A 17,003-nucleotide genomic window follows, 5' to 3' on the forward strand; every position below is an offset into this window, starting at 1 on the left:
CATTTCATAGGGAGGTCCATATGACAAATGGTTTCTGTTTCAATTCATATTTTTACATTAAATAATTTAAAGGAAACATTAAATCATACTTTGTAATAATGAAATATTTAGGCAGTCTAGAAGTTTTAATTATAATCAATATATATTAATTCACTGCTCTCAATCACAAATGTCTATCTGAGGTGTATCTGCTGTGACGCATTAGTAACGAACTTCCCTCTGTAGTGTTCATATAACATGCAGTCTTTATTGGTTATTTCCTTAAAATCTGCTACCACTGTTGATGCTCTTAAGTTAGAGCTGATGGTACTTTCTAAAGCAAAAACACTTGTTCTCCTATTTCGACTTGTGATAAATGAAACCTTTCTTTGATCCAGTTGAAACATTTATCACACTCAGGGTAAATAGGAAGGAAGGCATCATCAACTATCTTTAAGCAGAATATCCTGAATGTTCAACAAGACTGTGACAGAAGCAGCTAAAAATTGTTTTCAGTTTCTTAAGGATAGCTGGGTTTTTCTCCACCCAGTAGTTTTGCAGTAGTTTTACATATAATTTTAAGCACAGTATTCTTTTCCACAATCCTGATATCTGCCCATAACCCATATGCTAAAAAGAAAACAACAAACAACAACAAAAACGACAGTTGACCAGCTTAAGAAAAACAAGAAACAGTGAATAAAACTCTAAGTCTACAAAATAACACCATGCTTTAAAAATAACACAAAAATCCAAAGCAATCCTCTGTTTCTTGTAGTCTCCTTTAAAGAAAGCTTGCCTGTAAATGTCCATCAGCGAATATTTCCCCTCATTCTTTGAGACAATGTGGCAGTTGAGTAATCATGCAGGCTGCTCTAAAAATGTGTCTAGTTAATTTAGGCAGTTTATTTTGATAGCATTCACCTCTTTTTGATTATAGCAGGTGTTTCAAGGATAAATTTGCTGGAAATTGTATTTTGTTTAAACAACAGCAGCATGTACATTTATGGCCTTACTATATTAAAAAGCATTTATTGTCTGGCAGCAATAGATACAATTACAAACATTTGTGACAGTAATTGGAGCTATTATTCCTGCATGGAGCCTCATGGAGACCAACTTATTGCCACCTGTATTTACATTTGTTACTGGTAATTGTAAAAGCTGATTTTTTTTTTTTAATTTGGTGCCTTATTTTTTTTTATTTATGTAAATATTTCTCAACAAAAGGTCTTTCTACCAGAAAATCCTTAAAAATTATAAATGTAGGTTCCTCATTACTCAAAGAACTAGCAGAATCACATTTTAATGACTAATACATAAATAAACTATATTCTTGTATCCTAGCCCACAGAATATATTATACCTTTTTGCTCATAGATGCAAGAATCCTATCAATGTAGCCTATCCAACAACCAGAGTACAAGTCTTAAGAAATGCTCTTTATTTCCAAACTATAACAATTCATAAATCCTTGCAGGTCAGAAATATTTAGAAAGCTAAATTTTATTAACATTCTTCTTACACTACATCCAAACATAGCGATGGCAGAAGGTCAAAGCAGGTTACTCTCTGCACTGCTCTGGAATGAGAAAAAACATCCTCTTTCTCTTGCTTCCAGATACAGATTTGTCTATAATGGTAAAAAGAGAAAGCCTACTATTGTACATTTTCTGCAGGATCTGGCTTCCAATTTGAAGAGACTTAAATCTAATATAGTAATTCTGTGGTCCCTCCAGGTTCATTTAAATGGAATTCCACCTGCTGATTAATAAAGGCCTCTCTCCTCCCTCTTAGGTTTTAGCTCTCATACTGACTAGAGAGCCCAAGGGCTCAAGACTATTGCAATGATTCCATCCTTAGCACAATGACTCTTCCAGAAAGGTTTCTTGCTGTGAATTACCCAAGGCAACACCTGTATGGTTTATTTACGTTAAAACAAAATCCAGTAGTTTGGAGTAGAAATTTAAAGTTTAAGGTTCTTTTTACAACTGTACCCTGAGAAAGTCAGACACTGAAAAACAGGTAAGGATAAAAAAGCAGTTCAGTGAATCAAAGGCTTGAAATAATTAGAAACATATGCTGTAGTACTTCCAAAGCCTTTAAAAAATATATATAATCTCTTTATCTAAATTCTTGTAATGAACCTGAAGATTTACATAATGAGTAGGAGACATTTTGGAGAAATGAAGGGGGTACTTAGCCAACTATCTTTTAAAACAACAAAGCAGGAAACATTTAATTATAATTTGGAAAAAAAATCAATTTAAGTCATTAATCAAAATTTTAATTACAATATCCACAGGGCATTAAAGCATGATAGAACATTTGTTCATTGCATCAAATACCCCATATTAAATCGTTATAATATACAATTGTTTAGGGATAAATACTGTATAATTGAGGAAAAGGGTCTATGTAAGGTTTAGCTGAAAACTGATTTCACACTTTCTGCTCTTTCTTATTTCTGGAGAACAGGAATAAATATTATTAATGTTTACTTGGTTTCTATTACGGTAAAAACCCCTGACTTGAAAAGAAAAAGTCATTCTCCTGATAAAGACTGATAAGACTGATCATTTTAAGAAGCCATTTTCCCTCGGTTCAATGGATTAAGCTGACTGAATATACGAATGGAGAACAATGTCCAGGCCATAATCAAAAGTAGAATTCTGATCTACTGGGACACGTAGGTAGCTCAGTCCATTAAGCTTCCCCCTTTGGCTCTAGGGTCCTGGGATACTGCCCCAAATCAGGCTCCTTGCTCAACAGGAAGTCTGCCTCCCCCTCAGCCTGCTGGTCCCCTTGCTTGTGCACTCTCTCTCTCCTTCTCTCTGACAAACAAAGTGTTGAAGAAGAAGAAGAAAGAAGAAAGAAGAAGAAAGAAGAAAGAAGAAAGAAGAAAGAAGAAAGAAGAAGAAGAAGTAGAAGAATTCTGACCGACAATCTGCAGCAACTAGTCCAGGAAGTCAAACCATAACCTCTGAGTGAAATTGGACCAAAACAGTCAGGACTTAGTAACTGCTGGCTTCCCCAGTTTTTCCCCTCACCCACCTGCTTCCAATGTACAACCAGCCAGACAGAGCCACGTATCCTCTCCGAACCAGACACATAGGAGGCCCTGCTTCTAGTTAGCCTGCCTCCAAATCTCCAGTCATATCTGAACGTTGCTGAAGGCTTCCCTTTTTCCCAGTATAAATCTTTCAAATACTCCTGCCTGCCTTTAAGTCTCTGCCAAATGCAGGTGATGATGGCTAACTCCCTGGCTATGGCAAGCTCTAAATACATAGTTTTTGTTCTCATTTAGGTGGTCTCCTTTATTTCCACAAAATCAAACATAGCTTGTTTTTTATAATAAAAAGGAAACTAAAAAAGAATAATGTTCGTTGAGAAACAGCATTATTTAGTGATTCAAAATTAATAAAAAACGCAGAAAGTCAAATCTGTATGAATATGCAACCACATCTTTTATTTCCTCAGAAATTATGGAACATGTAGAATTCTTTGGCAGCTCAGTCTCCAGCTAGTAGTTGTCAAATGATTCACTTAGATGTTTTAAAAAATTACTGTTATGGAATTAAAGATATTTTAATCATGAAGGAAAATATTATCTTTCAATAAATGACATCATGTACTTCCACCACCAGTAACTATTTCTCCAACTGTTTCTCCAAAACAATTCACTGGCAGGTTTCATTTCTTGCTATTGGTCTGTATTTTCAGATCTTATGGTCCTTATGCTTGCCCATATTCTAACTATCAGCTGTTGTATGACTCTGCCCAGCCAGCCATTTCTCCACCAAGATCTTAGGCCTCCTGGTTTGATCCCAGCCTGCTGAGCTTGGCCAAGCCATCTCTGCTACCTACCACTCAGCTGAAGTTATGGCTTGTACGTTTTAAGGATGTGTGGAACTGCTCATGATGTACTTCTGTGTTTTTAAAAGCAGAGGTGTAACCTGAACTGTATACACAGAAAAGCACACGGAAATAGTGGTTAACATATATTAAGCAATTCTTCTGGCAACATTCTAAGTGCTTAAGCTACACTAATTTATTTAATCCCTTTAATAACTTTTTTTTTAAAAGATTTTATTTGTTTATTTGAAGACAGAGATCACAAGTAGACAGAGAGGCAGGCAGAGAGAGAGAGAGGGAAGCTCCCTGCTGAGCAGAGAGCCCAATGCGGGACTTGATCCCAGGACCCTGAGATCATGACCTGAGCCGAAGGCAGTGCCTTAACCCACTGAGCCACCCAGGCACCCCCTTTAATAACTCTTTGAGGTAGGTTTTATAATGAACTCCATGGTACAGATGAGGAGACTGAGACATAGTAGTTAAAACTTGCCCACAGAGTCCAAAAGCTAGTCAGTATTAGAGCCAGGATTTGTACTCAAGCAACCTGGATTCAGAATTTGTGCTTTTAACCAGTATGTGATATTGTCATTAATGGAATAGGTAAGAGCCTGGGTTGTAAGTTCAAATATCTGTCACTTACTAGGCAAAAGCAAGTTACTTCACTTCACTGTTTCAGTTTCCTCCTCTGCAGTGAAACGTACCTGTATGTAACAGGGCAGTGGAAAGGATGAAGTGAGTAAATATACATGTGAAGTGTTAAGAACTGTACTTGGCACATAGTAAACATTTGGTAAAATCAGTTATTTTTACCATATTATATATACCTTTACTAGAGGAAAAAAACTGGAAAGATTTATCAAAGTGAATACTTTGAGCCTGATTACTTATATGAGTCTGATTATATTCCCATGTAAGACTGTAAGGCTGATATTTTAAAATATTCCTTTAAATGATGGAAGTATTAGTACAGAAATTTTATAAATTTCCTCTGAATATTGATATAGGCACTAAATATGAGGGCCATGATAGAACACAATAATATTATAATAACAATACTATAATTTAACAATAATTAATATTTATTTATTAGGCATTAATTATGTCCCAGACACTGTTGTTGATGCTTTACAACAACTGTGTAAGATAATACACTTAGTCCCATTTTACAGATTAGGAGAAGGAGGGACAGAGAGGTTTAGTAACTAGTTCTGGATCATACATCTAATAAATGGTAGAAATATGAATTCTGGGTGGCAAGGGAAGATGTGTAAGATAGGCTCTGTCTTCCCTTGATCTTTGTGACTACCCCAGTTCCACTAAGTTTCTGAAACTCTGGCCCAATAAATCAGGAATTGATAGTGAAAATAAATGTGGGATCACTAGCTTCTAACTCATAGCACACTGCCCATCCCTCTTCCCCTTGAATTGCTTCCATATTATTTTTATAATTAAAAAACAGAAGTATATTTTATTTTATTTTAAGATTTTATTTTATTTGACAGAGAGAGATCACAAGTAGGCAGAGAGGCAGAGAGAGAGAGAGGAGGAAGCAGGCTCTCTGCTGAGCAGAGAGCCTGATATAGGACTCGATCCCAGGACCCTGAGATCATGACCTGAGCTGAAGGCAGACACTTAACCCACTGAGCCACCCAGGCACCCAAAAACAGAAGGGTATTTTAAAAAGACTCAGAGAAGGAAGCTTGGATGGCTCAGTTCATTAAGCGTCTGCCTTTGGCTTAGGTCATGGTCCTGGGGTCTGGGATTGAGCCCAGGTCTCCCTCTCCCTCTGCCTGCTGGACCCCTTGCTTGTGGGTACTATCTCCCCTTGGTCAAATAAATAAATAAAAATCTAAAAAAAAAAAAAAGACTTAGAGATCAGGAGAATTCTTGACCAGTTATAGATTTAAGTTTATTCTGATTATAATCACAGATGTTTGCTCTTAGTTCTAAATTTCACCAGAGTACTTATGTAACACTTGTGGGCACCAACTGCTGGTCTAACAAAAAACAATAAAAAAGACATAAAAATACACAAGAAGAAAGGGAAAGAGATATAAAGAGAAAAAAATGAGGCAAAGAGCAAAAAGTGCAAGATATACAGTCACAGTGTGCTAAAAATGCTCACAGTTGATTTTATTAGGTGGCACTGTTATCTACTCTAATTTAGCTGTCCTCAGACTGCCCTTCTAAGGAATTGACTCCAAAGCCTTACTTCCTTGGTCATAACTGAGGCATTAACTAGAATGGAATGACCCAGGATTTGTCTGAATTTATTGACTTCCTTGGCAGAACTTCTGACTATGTGTTTAGACACATTATTCCAAGTCAAGGCAGAGCTGAGTTGGTCGCTGGGTATATAACACTCTAGACGTAATCACCAGGAGCATTCTCTATAACCAACCCTAAAAAGGAAACTGCTAATATGGTCCATTCAAGCTAACATATGACAGAAGTCCTTCACTTTCAGCTGTGGAACTATTATTTGTATTATTTGTATTTTTGGCAACATATGTATTTTCCCAATTGTAATTTGTATAAGCTAATATTACAATTTGTTTGCGTTCTTTGAAAACTGTTAACAGTAACAAGTGGTGCCAGAAAAAAGGATAAGTTAGCCCAGCAATAAAAACCTAATTACAGCATTATGGGGAATATAAAATAAAATATTAGTATGTGAGAGGATCTCATTAAAGCATACATACTACAATATGCAAAAAGAAAGACAAGGAGACTTCCTTTTTTTTTTTTTTTTTTTTTTTTTTTGCGATTACGTGCCAGTAAGCATACAAGGAATAAACCGAATTTGTGAGAAAAGAAAGCAAAACAAACATTTGATCCAGTGCTAAATAAATATGGAACTTACTTACTCCTAATACAAGGTCATTTTCAAGAACTTTATAATGGGTCTAAATAATGGAGGCCCTTTATTATTTATTTCCCACATCTCTATGCTATTTTAAAATTAATCTAACTGTGATCAGTAAAGCACATTGATCTGAAAAAAACTAATTTCCCCTCAAACACAAAGTTGAATTCTCTAAATGTCCTAAATAGCGTGTGTTGAGTGAAAGATAACTGTTTTGGCCAAGAAGAAAGGAGAGGATTTGGTTTTGGTAGCGTCGGGAGTTGAGAAGAACGGGATTTACCACGATGCAGGAGTCAACCTCTTCTGATAGAGGATAGTGAGCCTGTGAGAAACCTCATCTGTGACCAGATTACTTTTATTTCCGAGGCATGAAAAACACCTCTTTATTCACTAGCCCCTTACTTTCCCAAATCAATGTATAATTTTATTTTTATTAAGTAAAGCTGAATAAAGAATTGATCCATAACCTGTACTTTCCATTTGATACCTCTGAGTTTGTGAAATACTGGACACAAAGACCAAATGATCTAGAAAAGAATTCTGAAAAAGCACTCAGATATTACTTTATGTCAGTATATTTTACTGCCAAAACCTAAATTCAAATGCTATTCATATAAAGAAAAACCCTAAAACTTCATCTGACATTTCAGGATGTTGCTTGTAAAATTTGACTATATACAAAACAATTACTATTGTGCTATGTAAGAAGCCAACTTTCACCTAGTTAATTCTTCCCCAAATCAGGAGATCATTGACTCTCTAAGAACCCAGGATTCTGATTACTGTAATATTTGCTTGTTAGTAGAATTTGACTTGTACTTAGTTTTGTAAAACTGTATGTGTCAGAAGTTGCATTTATATCTTTTCTTCATTCAGTTACTCCTATTATGTAGAAATCAATGACCATGCTTTAAAAAAGACTCTGGTGTGATCCTATTAGGCTCTAAATGAGATGTTGGATTTCAAAAGTTTACTTAGCTTGAAAGTAAATAAATTAAACTTGCTTCTTTGTGAGATTAAGATGTACCTGAGAGTTCCTCACTACATGGTTATTCTAACACGTCATTCTAACTAGAATAACAATAATAGTGATTTTTAAATTTATCACATTTCTTCTTATAAAATTAAAGAATTAAGAATTAATCCCCCCTCAGAAATCACGTTTTTGCAAATTATGACATCCAGCAGAGATCAAATCAGTGAAGAAATCTGTATTAACATGTATTTATATATAAGAGATACACAAACAAAAAATTCACCCCTAAAGCAGCCAAATAATGTCTGTCCATAATATTTGGGTAAATACATGGTAAACAAGCTATAGGATTTGCCCATTTACCTTTAAGTTTGTTCCTCAGCTATTCAGTCTAGTAAGACCTTTGCTGCCCTTATCCTAATCTAGGACTGCCCTGGGAGTCTAGCCTAGCCTGCTTCTTACCTTCTCTAGGACACAGTTTTATAAGTTCAAATCCAACATTCTGAGAATGAATTTGTTTCCAAGGCATTCTGAAAGCAGCCATCTTTGGGGGTAGAAATGTAACAAGCTTCCTTAGAACCTAGTTCCATAATTCTGGTGCTTTTCTCCAGCCACCTAGGATAAAAAACCTTTTAGTTTCCTTACCTACACGTCTCTCTAGTCCCTTCTGCAGACATTACTATAGTATTAATGAGAATGGTATTGTTTAGTCACCTCTTAGTTTGTTCTGAAGTTCTTGTACATTGTAGGTAAGAAAGAAGCAGAAACTTGATTAAATGGGTCAGTTCATCTGGCTCAATCCCCAAATCTTAATGCAAATGCTTTGCTTATTTGCTTACTACTTGACTTTTAATCATATGTACTGAATAGATTATGTAAGGCAACCTCAAGGATGTCTTCTGTTCTGCCAACCAGCAGGGTTCCAAAACCATTTTCTAACTATAATCAGTTGGTATACAGTCATAAAATTCCAATTTTGTTCACCATTCACCTGAACAAAATATGATTTCTATGAAAATACATCAAAATGTATTGAGAAAATGCCCCTCAATCCCAAGGAAACACGACAAGTGTTTCAAACCACTTTAAGATCTATTGCTTTCTTTTTCCTTCTTTAATATGACACTATTGATTCTTTCAGCAACAATCTACTAAATCTCTGCTAAGTCAGAACACTGGAAGCTGAATCCTACCATCTTAAATCATTCATATAATTGGGAATACCCCTGACCCTGAAATTGCCTTATGAAGCTCTATTTGAACAAAATGTATTCCGTCCCCTATACCTTATTGTCAGTCCTAATCGTGACTTTCAGTTGTGGTAGTACACGTTCCACTTCGAGATTCCATTCTGCAGCATCTGTTGTGGATTCCAAAATATCTTCCTGTTTGGCAGACTCGTTCATATCCTAAGAAAGGAAAGATATCACAAGATTGAGAGCTTATAAAAAGAAACAGTAAAATTTTGAGGCATTTTAGCAGGACTGCACAATTTATATCAAGCATGGTAGTGTCAAAATTACAGTGGCAGAAGAAGTTTATCTGTCCTCCTAGCCATGTTGAAAGAAAATAAAGCACAAACCTGGTAGAATAGCAAAATTAGCATTTTTAAAAAGAAGCAAATACATGATTCAACCATTTTGACAAAAACAACAACAATGCTTTTGAGATATCAGTGTGAACTCAATGGGAATACTATCAAATGAACAAGCCATTTAGTTATGTTAATTGATAATAGTAAAGGAGTACAAACATTCACACACTTGGTAGGAAAATATTGTCTCAGTTTGAATATTCTGTACTGAAATACAAACCACAAATCTGAAAGATAAGATCCCAGAAGCCAAGGGGACACTGCTTACAAATTACGTAGCTTTAAACCGTGATTTAATACAGACATATTTGAACTTAAACAGGGTGGGGGCCACATTTCTGCATCTGGTTTCTGCTCTTGGGTAATAAAATCAATTCATGCTTGTTTTTTCAATTACAAAAGAAAAACCTCCTCCCCCTCTTTTTTTTTTTTTTCATTTTCTCAGCCTTTCACATTTGGGCATTAAGTATATATGGATCTGAAACTATAAAGAATATACAAATTAATGACTTAAAAATAAAACCTATCACATTAATTTTGGTAACAATTTTTCCTTTAGGCTTCCTTGATAAATTAAAAGAAAATGGAGGGAAAGCATATAAAAATGTATTAATCTAGAAAAAAAAGAGACCTGAGAGACATAAATAGCCAAATACATATGTACATGATTCTAGTTTGAACAATCCATAAGAAGATGTTCTTGAGATAATCAGGGAAACTGGAATGTGGAAGAGCATTAGATGATAAAAGGAATTATGACTAATGTTAGAGGTATTTATAATGTTAATGGTTACATTTAAAAACAAAGCCTTATAAATTTGAGACAAATGCTGAAATATTTACAGATAAATGGACATGATGCCTGAAATTCAAGATGCTACAAGGCAAAGGAAAAAGAGGGGGCCTCTGGAGGAAACATGGTTGACGAACTATTACCTGCTGAAGCTGGATAATGTTACATAAGAGTTCATTCTTGTTCTCTCCATTTCTGTTTATGTTTGAAATTCTCCAGAATACAAAACTTAAAAATAAAAGATTATATAAATAAGCTCATGGTGAAATTTCATTCTCAGTGTGAATTTATGTCACTAAAAGACGTTTTTTAAACAAAAGCTCATTAGACTAGTCTTTCCAATCCAGTCTAATGCTAAGTATAAAGAATAACCTTATATTGGGATTTGTATTTTGGTGGGAGATTGAGGTCTTTAGGGGCTTTAAACTCCTGACTGAGTCCCTAGAGCACTGATGGCATCAGAAAGTCTCTCTCTCCTACCTCCTAGTTCATATTACCAAGACCTGAACAGACTCAGAGCCCTAAAAGGAGCATATGTTGCTTTTTGTTCAGAAATTCAGGGGGCTCTATAGTTCTAACCACACAATTGAGGATGGATAACTAATACATGCCTTGCCATTTTACAGTACATGGTCTGAATTTATTCAGGTACATTCTACTTTAAAAACCAGAAGTATAAAAATAGAAGTATTGATTAATGTAAGTAAAATACGGAAACTCTAAGTGAAAAATGCTCAAGATTCTGTGTTAAACATTAAGGTGCTCACTTTAATATAGAAATACTGTATTATATTTTGAGTACTAACAGAACCCAACATACATCATAAAGTGAATCAGGGTAGCCCAAGAACACCATAGCAGGGCGGGGGCGGTGGGGAGGACAGTATTCACAAAGTAGACATGTGTGAAGTTTTATGAGACAAATGCAACAGCAGGAGAAGTGGGACTGAGTCTCCCAGTTAAAACCTAAAGCTGTGAGGAAAGTTTTGTGACATGCTACTGAGACAAAGGGGCATGTCCAATCAGCAGCAATTTTGTGAATCTTCATAGAACGTAGATGTTCTAGTCCCCGATTTACAAATAAGTTCCGTTTATGGAACTACCATTTCAACAAACTGAAGTTGGTACTGCTGATTAAATCCCGGAGCCAATTCTCAATTCCATTCTCTCATTCCCATAACTTCTTTTTCCCTTCCCTACAGGAGGGTGGAGTCCAGAATCACCAGACAAGGCTAGAGAGGGTACTCATCCATAGTCCCACTTTTCTTCAGACCTCAAGTCATAGGACTGTTCATCCTCAAAGATTTTCCTCAAGGAAGGGCACATTTTTCTAATTTTCCTAAAGGCAAATGGGTTAGCAGTGGCTCTCTCTGAATCAGACTCAGAACCTAGGAGTTACTAAGGTACACGGAGCTCAAAAACTGAATTAAGACATCCCAGAGCATAAGCTGCTCTTTGGTTTACATTGGCCCTTTAGTAAGTCAGAACTTTTCTTAAGTTCTTATTTGGTTCCCTTAAGCAATGATTTGCAAATTCCGACTCCCAATGTCCTAAAGTGATTTAATATACCAGCTGAAATGTCTTCACTCACTCCTAGGCCACAGTTAATATACTGGGGGGAAATGGCCTAGTTACTAAATGAGGAAGGGCAAAAAGAGAACATTAGGCTTGGTAGAGCAGGAATAACTTATTCAAACTATATGGTCTCTTTCTGTTTCCATGTTTGCACATCTATTTCCTAACCTCATTCCTCAGTCAAAATTTCCCAATGCCTAATAAATGGAGACATTAACTGAGCGAGCCCTACATTTGAAGTAGAAATCACTTTAAAACTGTATCGTGTCCTGGTTATAATAACTTGAGAAAACCTTTCCTTCCCAATTGTATGTCCATTTAGCAAATGGTATTTTATGTGGAGATATTAGTAAAAGAGAAATAAACTGCTGTTTCCATTTAATCAAAATTTTATATCAGCATGACAAAATCCCAGTCCCTCTCTGAAACAACATTAACTAAGATAAAGCATAACTCCTGGGAAATTGTGTTTTCTAGCTAATGCTGCTGAAGAAATTGAAGAAACAATTAGAAGCTCAATAAGACACAAGCTATATCCAGAAGTCTCATTTATAATTAATTAATTTACCAGTAAGCCATTTGTAAAGCTTCTACAACACACAAGGTAAGAATCCAGGCACTGTGTTTGGTGTGGAAAGATAAAAGCATTTAATCCCTGCCTGCAAATAAGCCTATTAGGGGGAGTCTCAGGCTAGTTTATGGAGGTAATAAATGGACCCAAGGGAAAAAAAAAAAATGAAAACTGACCCTAAAACGGTCAGTGGAAGAACAGAAGATAGTCTAAACCATCCTATAACATAAACCTGGGCTCAAACAGTGCGGCATACCACAAAAGCCAGTTTAAGGATCAAACATACAATGTTAAAAGCCTGCTCAGAATCCTGTTCCAGGAAGTAATCTCCCTATTTCCAGGTAATACTAATGGGATGGTTAAGCATCTGAAGAAATACTATATTCTGTGTATCTGTTTATATATATAAACACATAAAATTGAATGTGTTTGTGTGTGTATAAATGTATGTATGTATGTATGTATATTTATAAAATTGGATGTATCTAGTCTTATAGTTATAGGGGTAGAATAAGGGCAGGACTCACATATCAACAAGGGAGGGTAAATAAAGCCCTTTGCAGCTTCTGAGCTGCTGGGTAGCCTATATGGGCTGCGAAGGTGTTCTGTCACACTAGTTTAAATGCAGTACAAAATTTGATAGACCTTCAAAAATACCTTCACCTCTAATTAACTGGGGACTCCAGGTAGGCCATGACTACCAGTAGGGGAAGTAATGGATTTGATATTAACAGGGACAGACTGGACCATTAACAAGTATATTTTTTATAAAATTTAAATTCAATTAATTAACATTTAGTGTATTATTAGTTTCAGAGGTAGAGTTCAAAGATTCATCAATCTTATATAACATCCAGTGCTCATTACATCATGCCCTCCTTAATGTCTATCACCCAGTTACCCCCTTTCTCCAGCAACCTACAGTGTGTTTCCTATGATTAAGAGTCTTTATAGTACCCCTCTCTGACTTCATTTTGTTTTGTTTTTCCCTCCCTTCCCTATGATCTTCTTTTTTTTTTTTTTTTTAAGATTTTATTTATTTATTTGACAGAGAGAAATTACAAGTACACTGAGAGGCAGGCAGAGAGAGAAGGAAGCAGGCTCCCTGCTGAGCAGAGAGCCCGATGCGGGACTCGATCCCAGGACCCTGAGATCATGACCTGAGCCGAAGGCAGCGGCTTAACCCACTGAGCCACCCAGGCGCCCCCCTATGATCTTCTGTTTTGTTTCTTAAATCCCACATATGAGTGAAATCATCTGATAACTGAATGGATAAGGAAGATATGGGGTGTGTGTGTGTGTGTGTGTGTGTGTGTGTGTATAAAATAGAATACTACTCAGCCATCAAAAAATGAAGTCTTAGATGAATGGATCAAGAAGATGTGGTATATATACACAATGGAATACTATGCAGCCATCAAAAGAAATGAAATCTTGCCATTTGCAACAACATGGATGGAACTAGAGCGTATCATGCTTAGCGAAATAAGTCAGGCAGAGAAAGACAACTATCATATGATCTCCCTGATATGAGGAAGTGGTGGTGCAACATGGAGGCTTAAGTGGGTAGGAGAAGAATAAATGAAACAAGATGGGATTGGGAGGGAGACAAACCATAAGTGACTCTTAATCTCACAAAACAAACTGAGGGTTGGTGGGGGGAGGGGATTTGGGAGAAGGGGGTGGGATTGTGGACATTGGGGAGGGTGTGTGCTTTGGTGAGTGCTGTGAAGTGTGTAAACCTGGTGATTCACAGACCTGTAGCCCTGGGGATAAAAATATATGTTTATAAAAAATAAAAAATTAATTAAAAAAAAAAAAAAGAAAAACAAGTAATACAAACACACATATACACATTCAGAAAAGAGGACTGGAATGAAATGAACCAACAAAGTTAACCATGGTTGTAGGTTGTACGACTCTTGGTTGTAGGATTATGGGATTTTTTTTTCCTATTACATATATTTTGTTTTCTGTATTTTGGGGTGATTTCCCCCATTGATCATTATTTTTTATTAATTTATTTCATCTGAGTATAGTTGACACACAATGTTTCATTAGTTTCAGGTATATAATATAGTGCTTCAACAAGTTTACAAATTATGCTATACTCACCATGAGTATAGCTATATGTCACTATACAATACTATTAGAATATCATTGACTACATTCCTTATTTGTAAAGAAGTTAAAGTGTCATCATTTGCAGATGATACAATACTATACATAGAAGCCCCCCCCCCAAAAAAAAGAAGTCTTGCCATTTGTAATGATGTAGATGGAACTAGAAGGTATTATGCTAAGTGAAAAAAGTCAATCAAACAACAACTACCATTAACAAATATTAATATTAGTTCATATTAATATTAATATAGAAAACTGTTACAAGTGATACAGTAGAAGCACTGACAACATTTTTGGTAGACCTGATGAATTACCATCTTAAGCAAAGAATTAAAAAAAAAAACTCTTTGGAATGAAACTATTTCTAGTATGTAGTACATATGCACTATTGGAAAACTCCATAAGGGAAAGGGAACTAAGTATTACTGAACAAAGCATTGTTGATTATGACTTCTTGCACTTACCCATTCATTTCAGTTTTGCTATAATAACAAAAATCTAGTGCTATATGATCTTTTGATCCCAAGGGTCCAAATCAGGTTGGGCATTTAGCTCTGGTTAAGATACTCCATTGGGAATGAAGAAGGAAGAAAGCTAGAAGTAGGATGAAGTAGAGTTTCTAAAATTTGACTAATCATGGATACACTATAGTACTTCCCCTTATTGACAGAGAAATACCTTGTTTAGTAAAGGGAAAACATATGGCTGCATGGGCAGACCCAAGAGTGAAGCTCAAGGCTCAGGCATCCATGAGAAGATGTTTCCTTAGGAGTGGGGATCCTGCTTCAGAAGTTACAGAGAGATCTTAAGTTCAAATGGGAGCCTGGCCAAGAAAACCTAGATCGTGAGGGCCTGGGCAGAAAATGGATTCACAGACTTCCTGGTGAAAATGGGAGATAACTGAACTAATGAAGCATGAGCAAGCAGAGGCTCTTGAATCTTCAGTTACCAAGGCCTTTTGCAAGAATGAGATATCACTGTCAGACTGGATACTGGTAAATGCTGACATTTACTAACCATAATTAAATCTTTTAGGATGTCTCTTATTATACTAATTCTATAATACAATGGTGCTCTCTTTCTCTCTCTGAGAAAACTGGGTATGACTGAACCTGCATTAAAAGTTCTCAGATAGTTAATAAGTTTTGTGTTCTTACGTTTGCTTTTAACGTTTTCCAGTAGCCCCTCAGTATCAGATGCACTGATCACCTCTGGTTGTCTGCTTGACTTTCTGTAGCACCTCTTCTTCCTCCTAAACTTCTGTGGGCTTAGAAATCTAATAACCAAACTTGTGAGAATTTAGGCAAAGTGAGAATACAGGGGAAATATGTGAGAGCTGGTGAGAGTGCTGGTGGTGGTGATGAGGGTGGGACTTCACAGATTTCTTTTTTTTTTTTAAGATTTTATTTGTTTATTTGAGAGAGAGAGAGAAAGAGCATGCACACATGTGAGTGGGGGCAGAGGAGGAGCAGAGGAGGAGGGAGAGGGACAAACAGACTCCACACTGAGTATGGAACCCTACCCTGGGGCTCCATCTCACCACCCTGAGATCAGGATCTGACCTTAAAAGAGCCTGATGCTCAATAGACCGAGCCACCCAAGTGCCCCTTCATAGATATTTTTGTAATGGTAGTGATTATACTTATTTTGTTCAGAGTCCTTTCTGGAATCTTCCTAATTTGATGCTTTGTTCCACAGAGGAAATAGAATAGGTGGCCAACAAGCTAAGTACTATATATATATATATATATTTTTTTTTTTTTAAGATTTATTTATTTAAGAGAGAGAGAGTGAGTATGGGAGGGGGAGGGTAGAAGGAAAGGAAGGGAGAGAATTCAAGCAGACTCTGCACTGAGCAAGGAGCCCAACTCAGGGTTCAATCCCAGGACCCTGAGATCATGACCTGAGCCAAACTCAAGAGTCAGGTGCTAAACTAACTGAGCCACTGAGGTGGCCCTGGCATTACTATTTATTAAAGAGGGTTTCTCCTAAGGGTATCTAATGTCCTTCTTTCTTTATCATTGATCAATAAAAAGTTAGAGGGATAAATAAGGTATTTCAGTCAAGAAAAGTATTCCACTGAAATCCAGTAATTTTAACAAATCACATTGAAGGCACAGAGTTAAAACCTTTCATGTCCCTACAAATCAATTCTTCTTCATGATTAAAGAAGCATAAATCATGAGTCTGATTCACTATTTTCTTTTCAAATTAGGTTTTAAATGATTTAACACTATATTACTATGAAGAAAAATGTTTAATACCATATAAAAAGTATTTTCGGATTTGTTCTGAAAAACTAAATTAAACCCTGGCTATAATCCATCAAAAGAAATAGATAGATGATAGCCTCTGTCTTTAAATATATGAAGTTCATAAAAGTTTTCAATTCAATTTTAAGACTATCAAAAGAAATTTTATTGTTATAATGTGACCTAAGATTTAAATAAATTATGCTCACAAATCAAAAAAGTTAAAAAGCTTCCTAAACACAAAATTAATTTGATTTTTGAATAAGAATTCTGAAATTATTTTTGAATGAGAACTCAACTTCCAGTAATTATTTCTGTTTAATATCTCAAATACCTGTCTTTGTCACTATTTCAGCTATTTTAATGTACAGTAAGTACAAAGGTAAAACCATCCCTGATTTTTAATTTTCTCAAGATA

General features: G+C 35.9%; 1 protein-coding gene and 1 long non-coding RNA gene across 2 annotated transcripts in view; both read right to left on the bottom strand.

Moving 5' to 3' along the window:
- Positions 1 to 17,003, bottom strand: part of IFT57 (intraflagellar transport 57) — a 54,109-nt gene that overhangs the window by 16,590 nt on the left and 20,516 nt on the right. The window contains exon 6 of the mRNA XM_082697361.1: positions 8,963 to 9,085. Coding sequence (XP_082553487.1) covers positions 8,963 to 9,085 — 123 coding nt within the window. The remainder of the gene's footprint in view (positions 1 to 8,962; positions 9,086 to 17,003) is intronic.
- Positions 1,407 to 8,257, bottom strand: LOC309847352. Its single transcript, XR_014302422.1, has 3 exons — positions 8,139 to 8,257; positions 4,475 to 4,535; positions 1,407 to 1,612 (listed from the first exon to the last, which is right to left on the bottom strand). It is a non-coding gene; the product is annotated as an uncharacterized lncRNA (long non-coding RNA).

The sequence above is a fragment of the Mustela nivalis genome (genome assembly GCF_964662115.1).
Source record: "Mustela nivalis genome assembly, chromosome: 1".
In the NCBI taxonomy this organism is placed as follows: Eukaryota; Metazoa; Chordata; class Mammalia; order Carnivora; family Mustelidae; genus Mustela; species Mustela nivalis.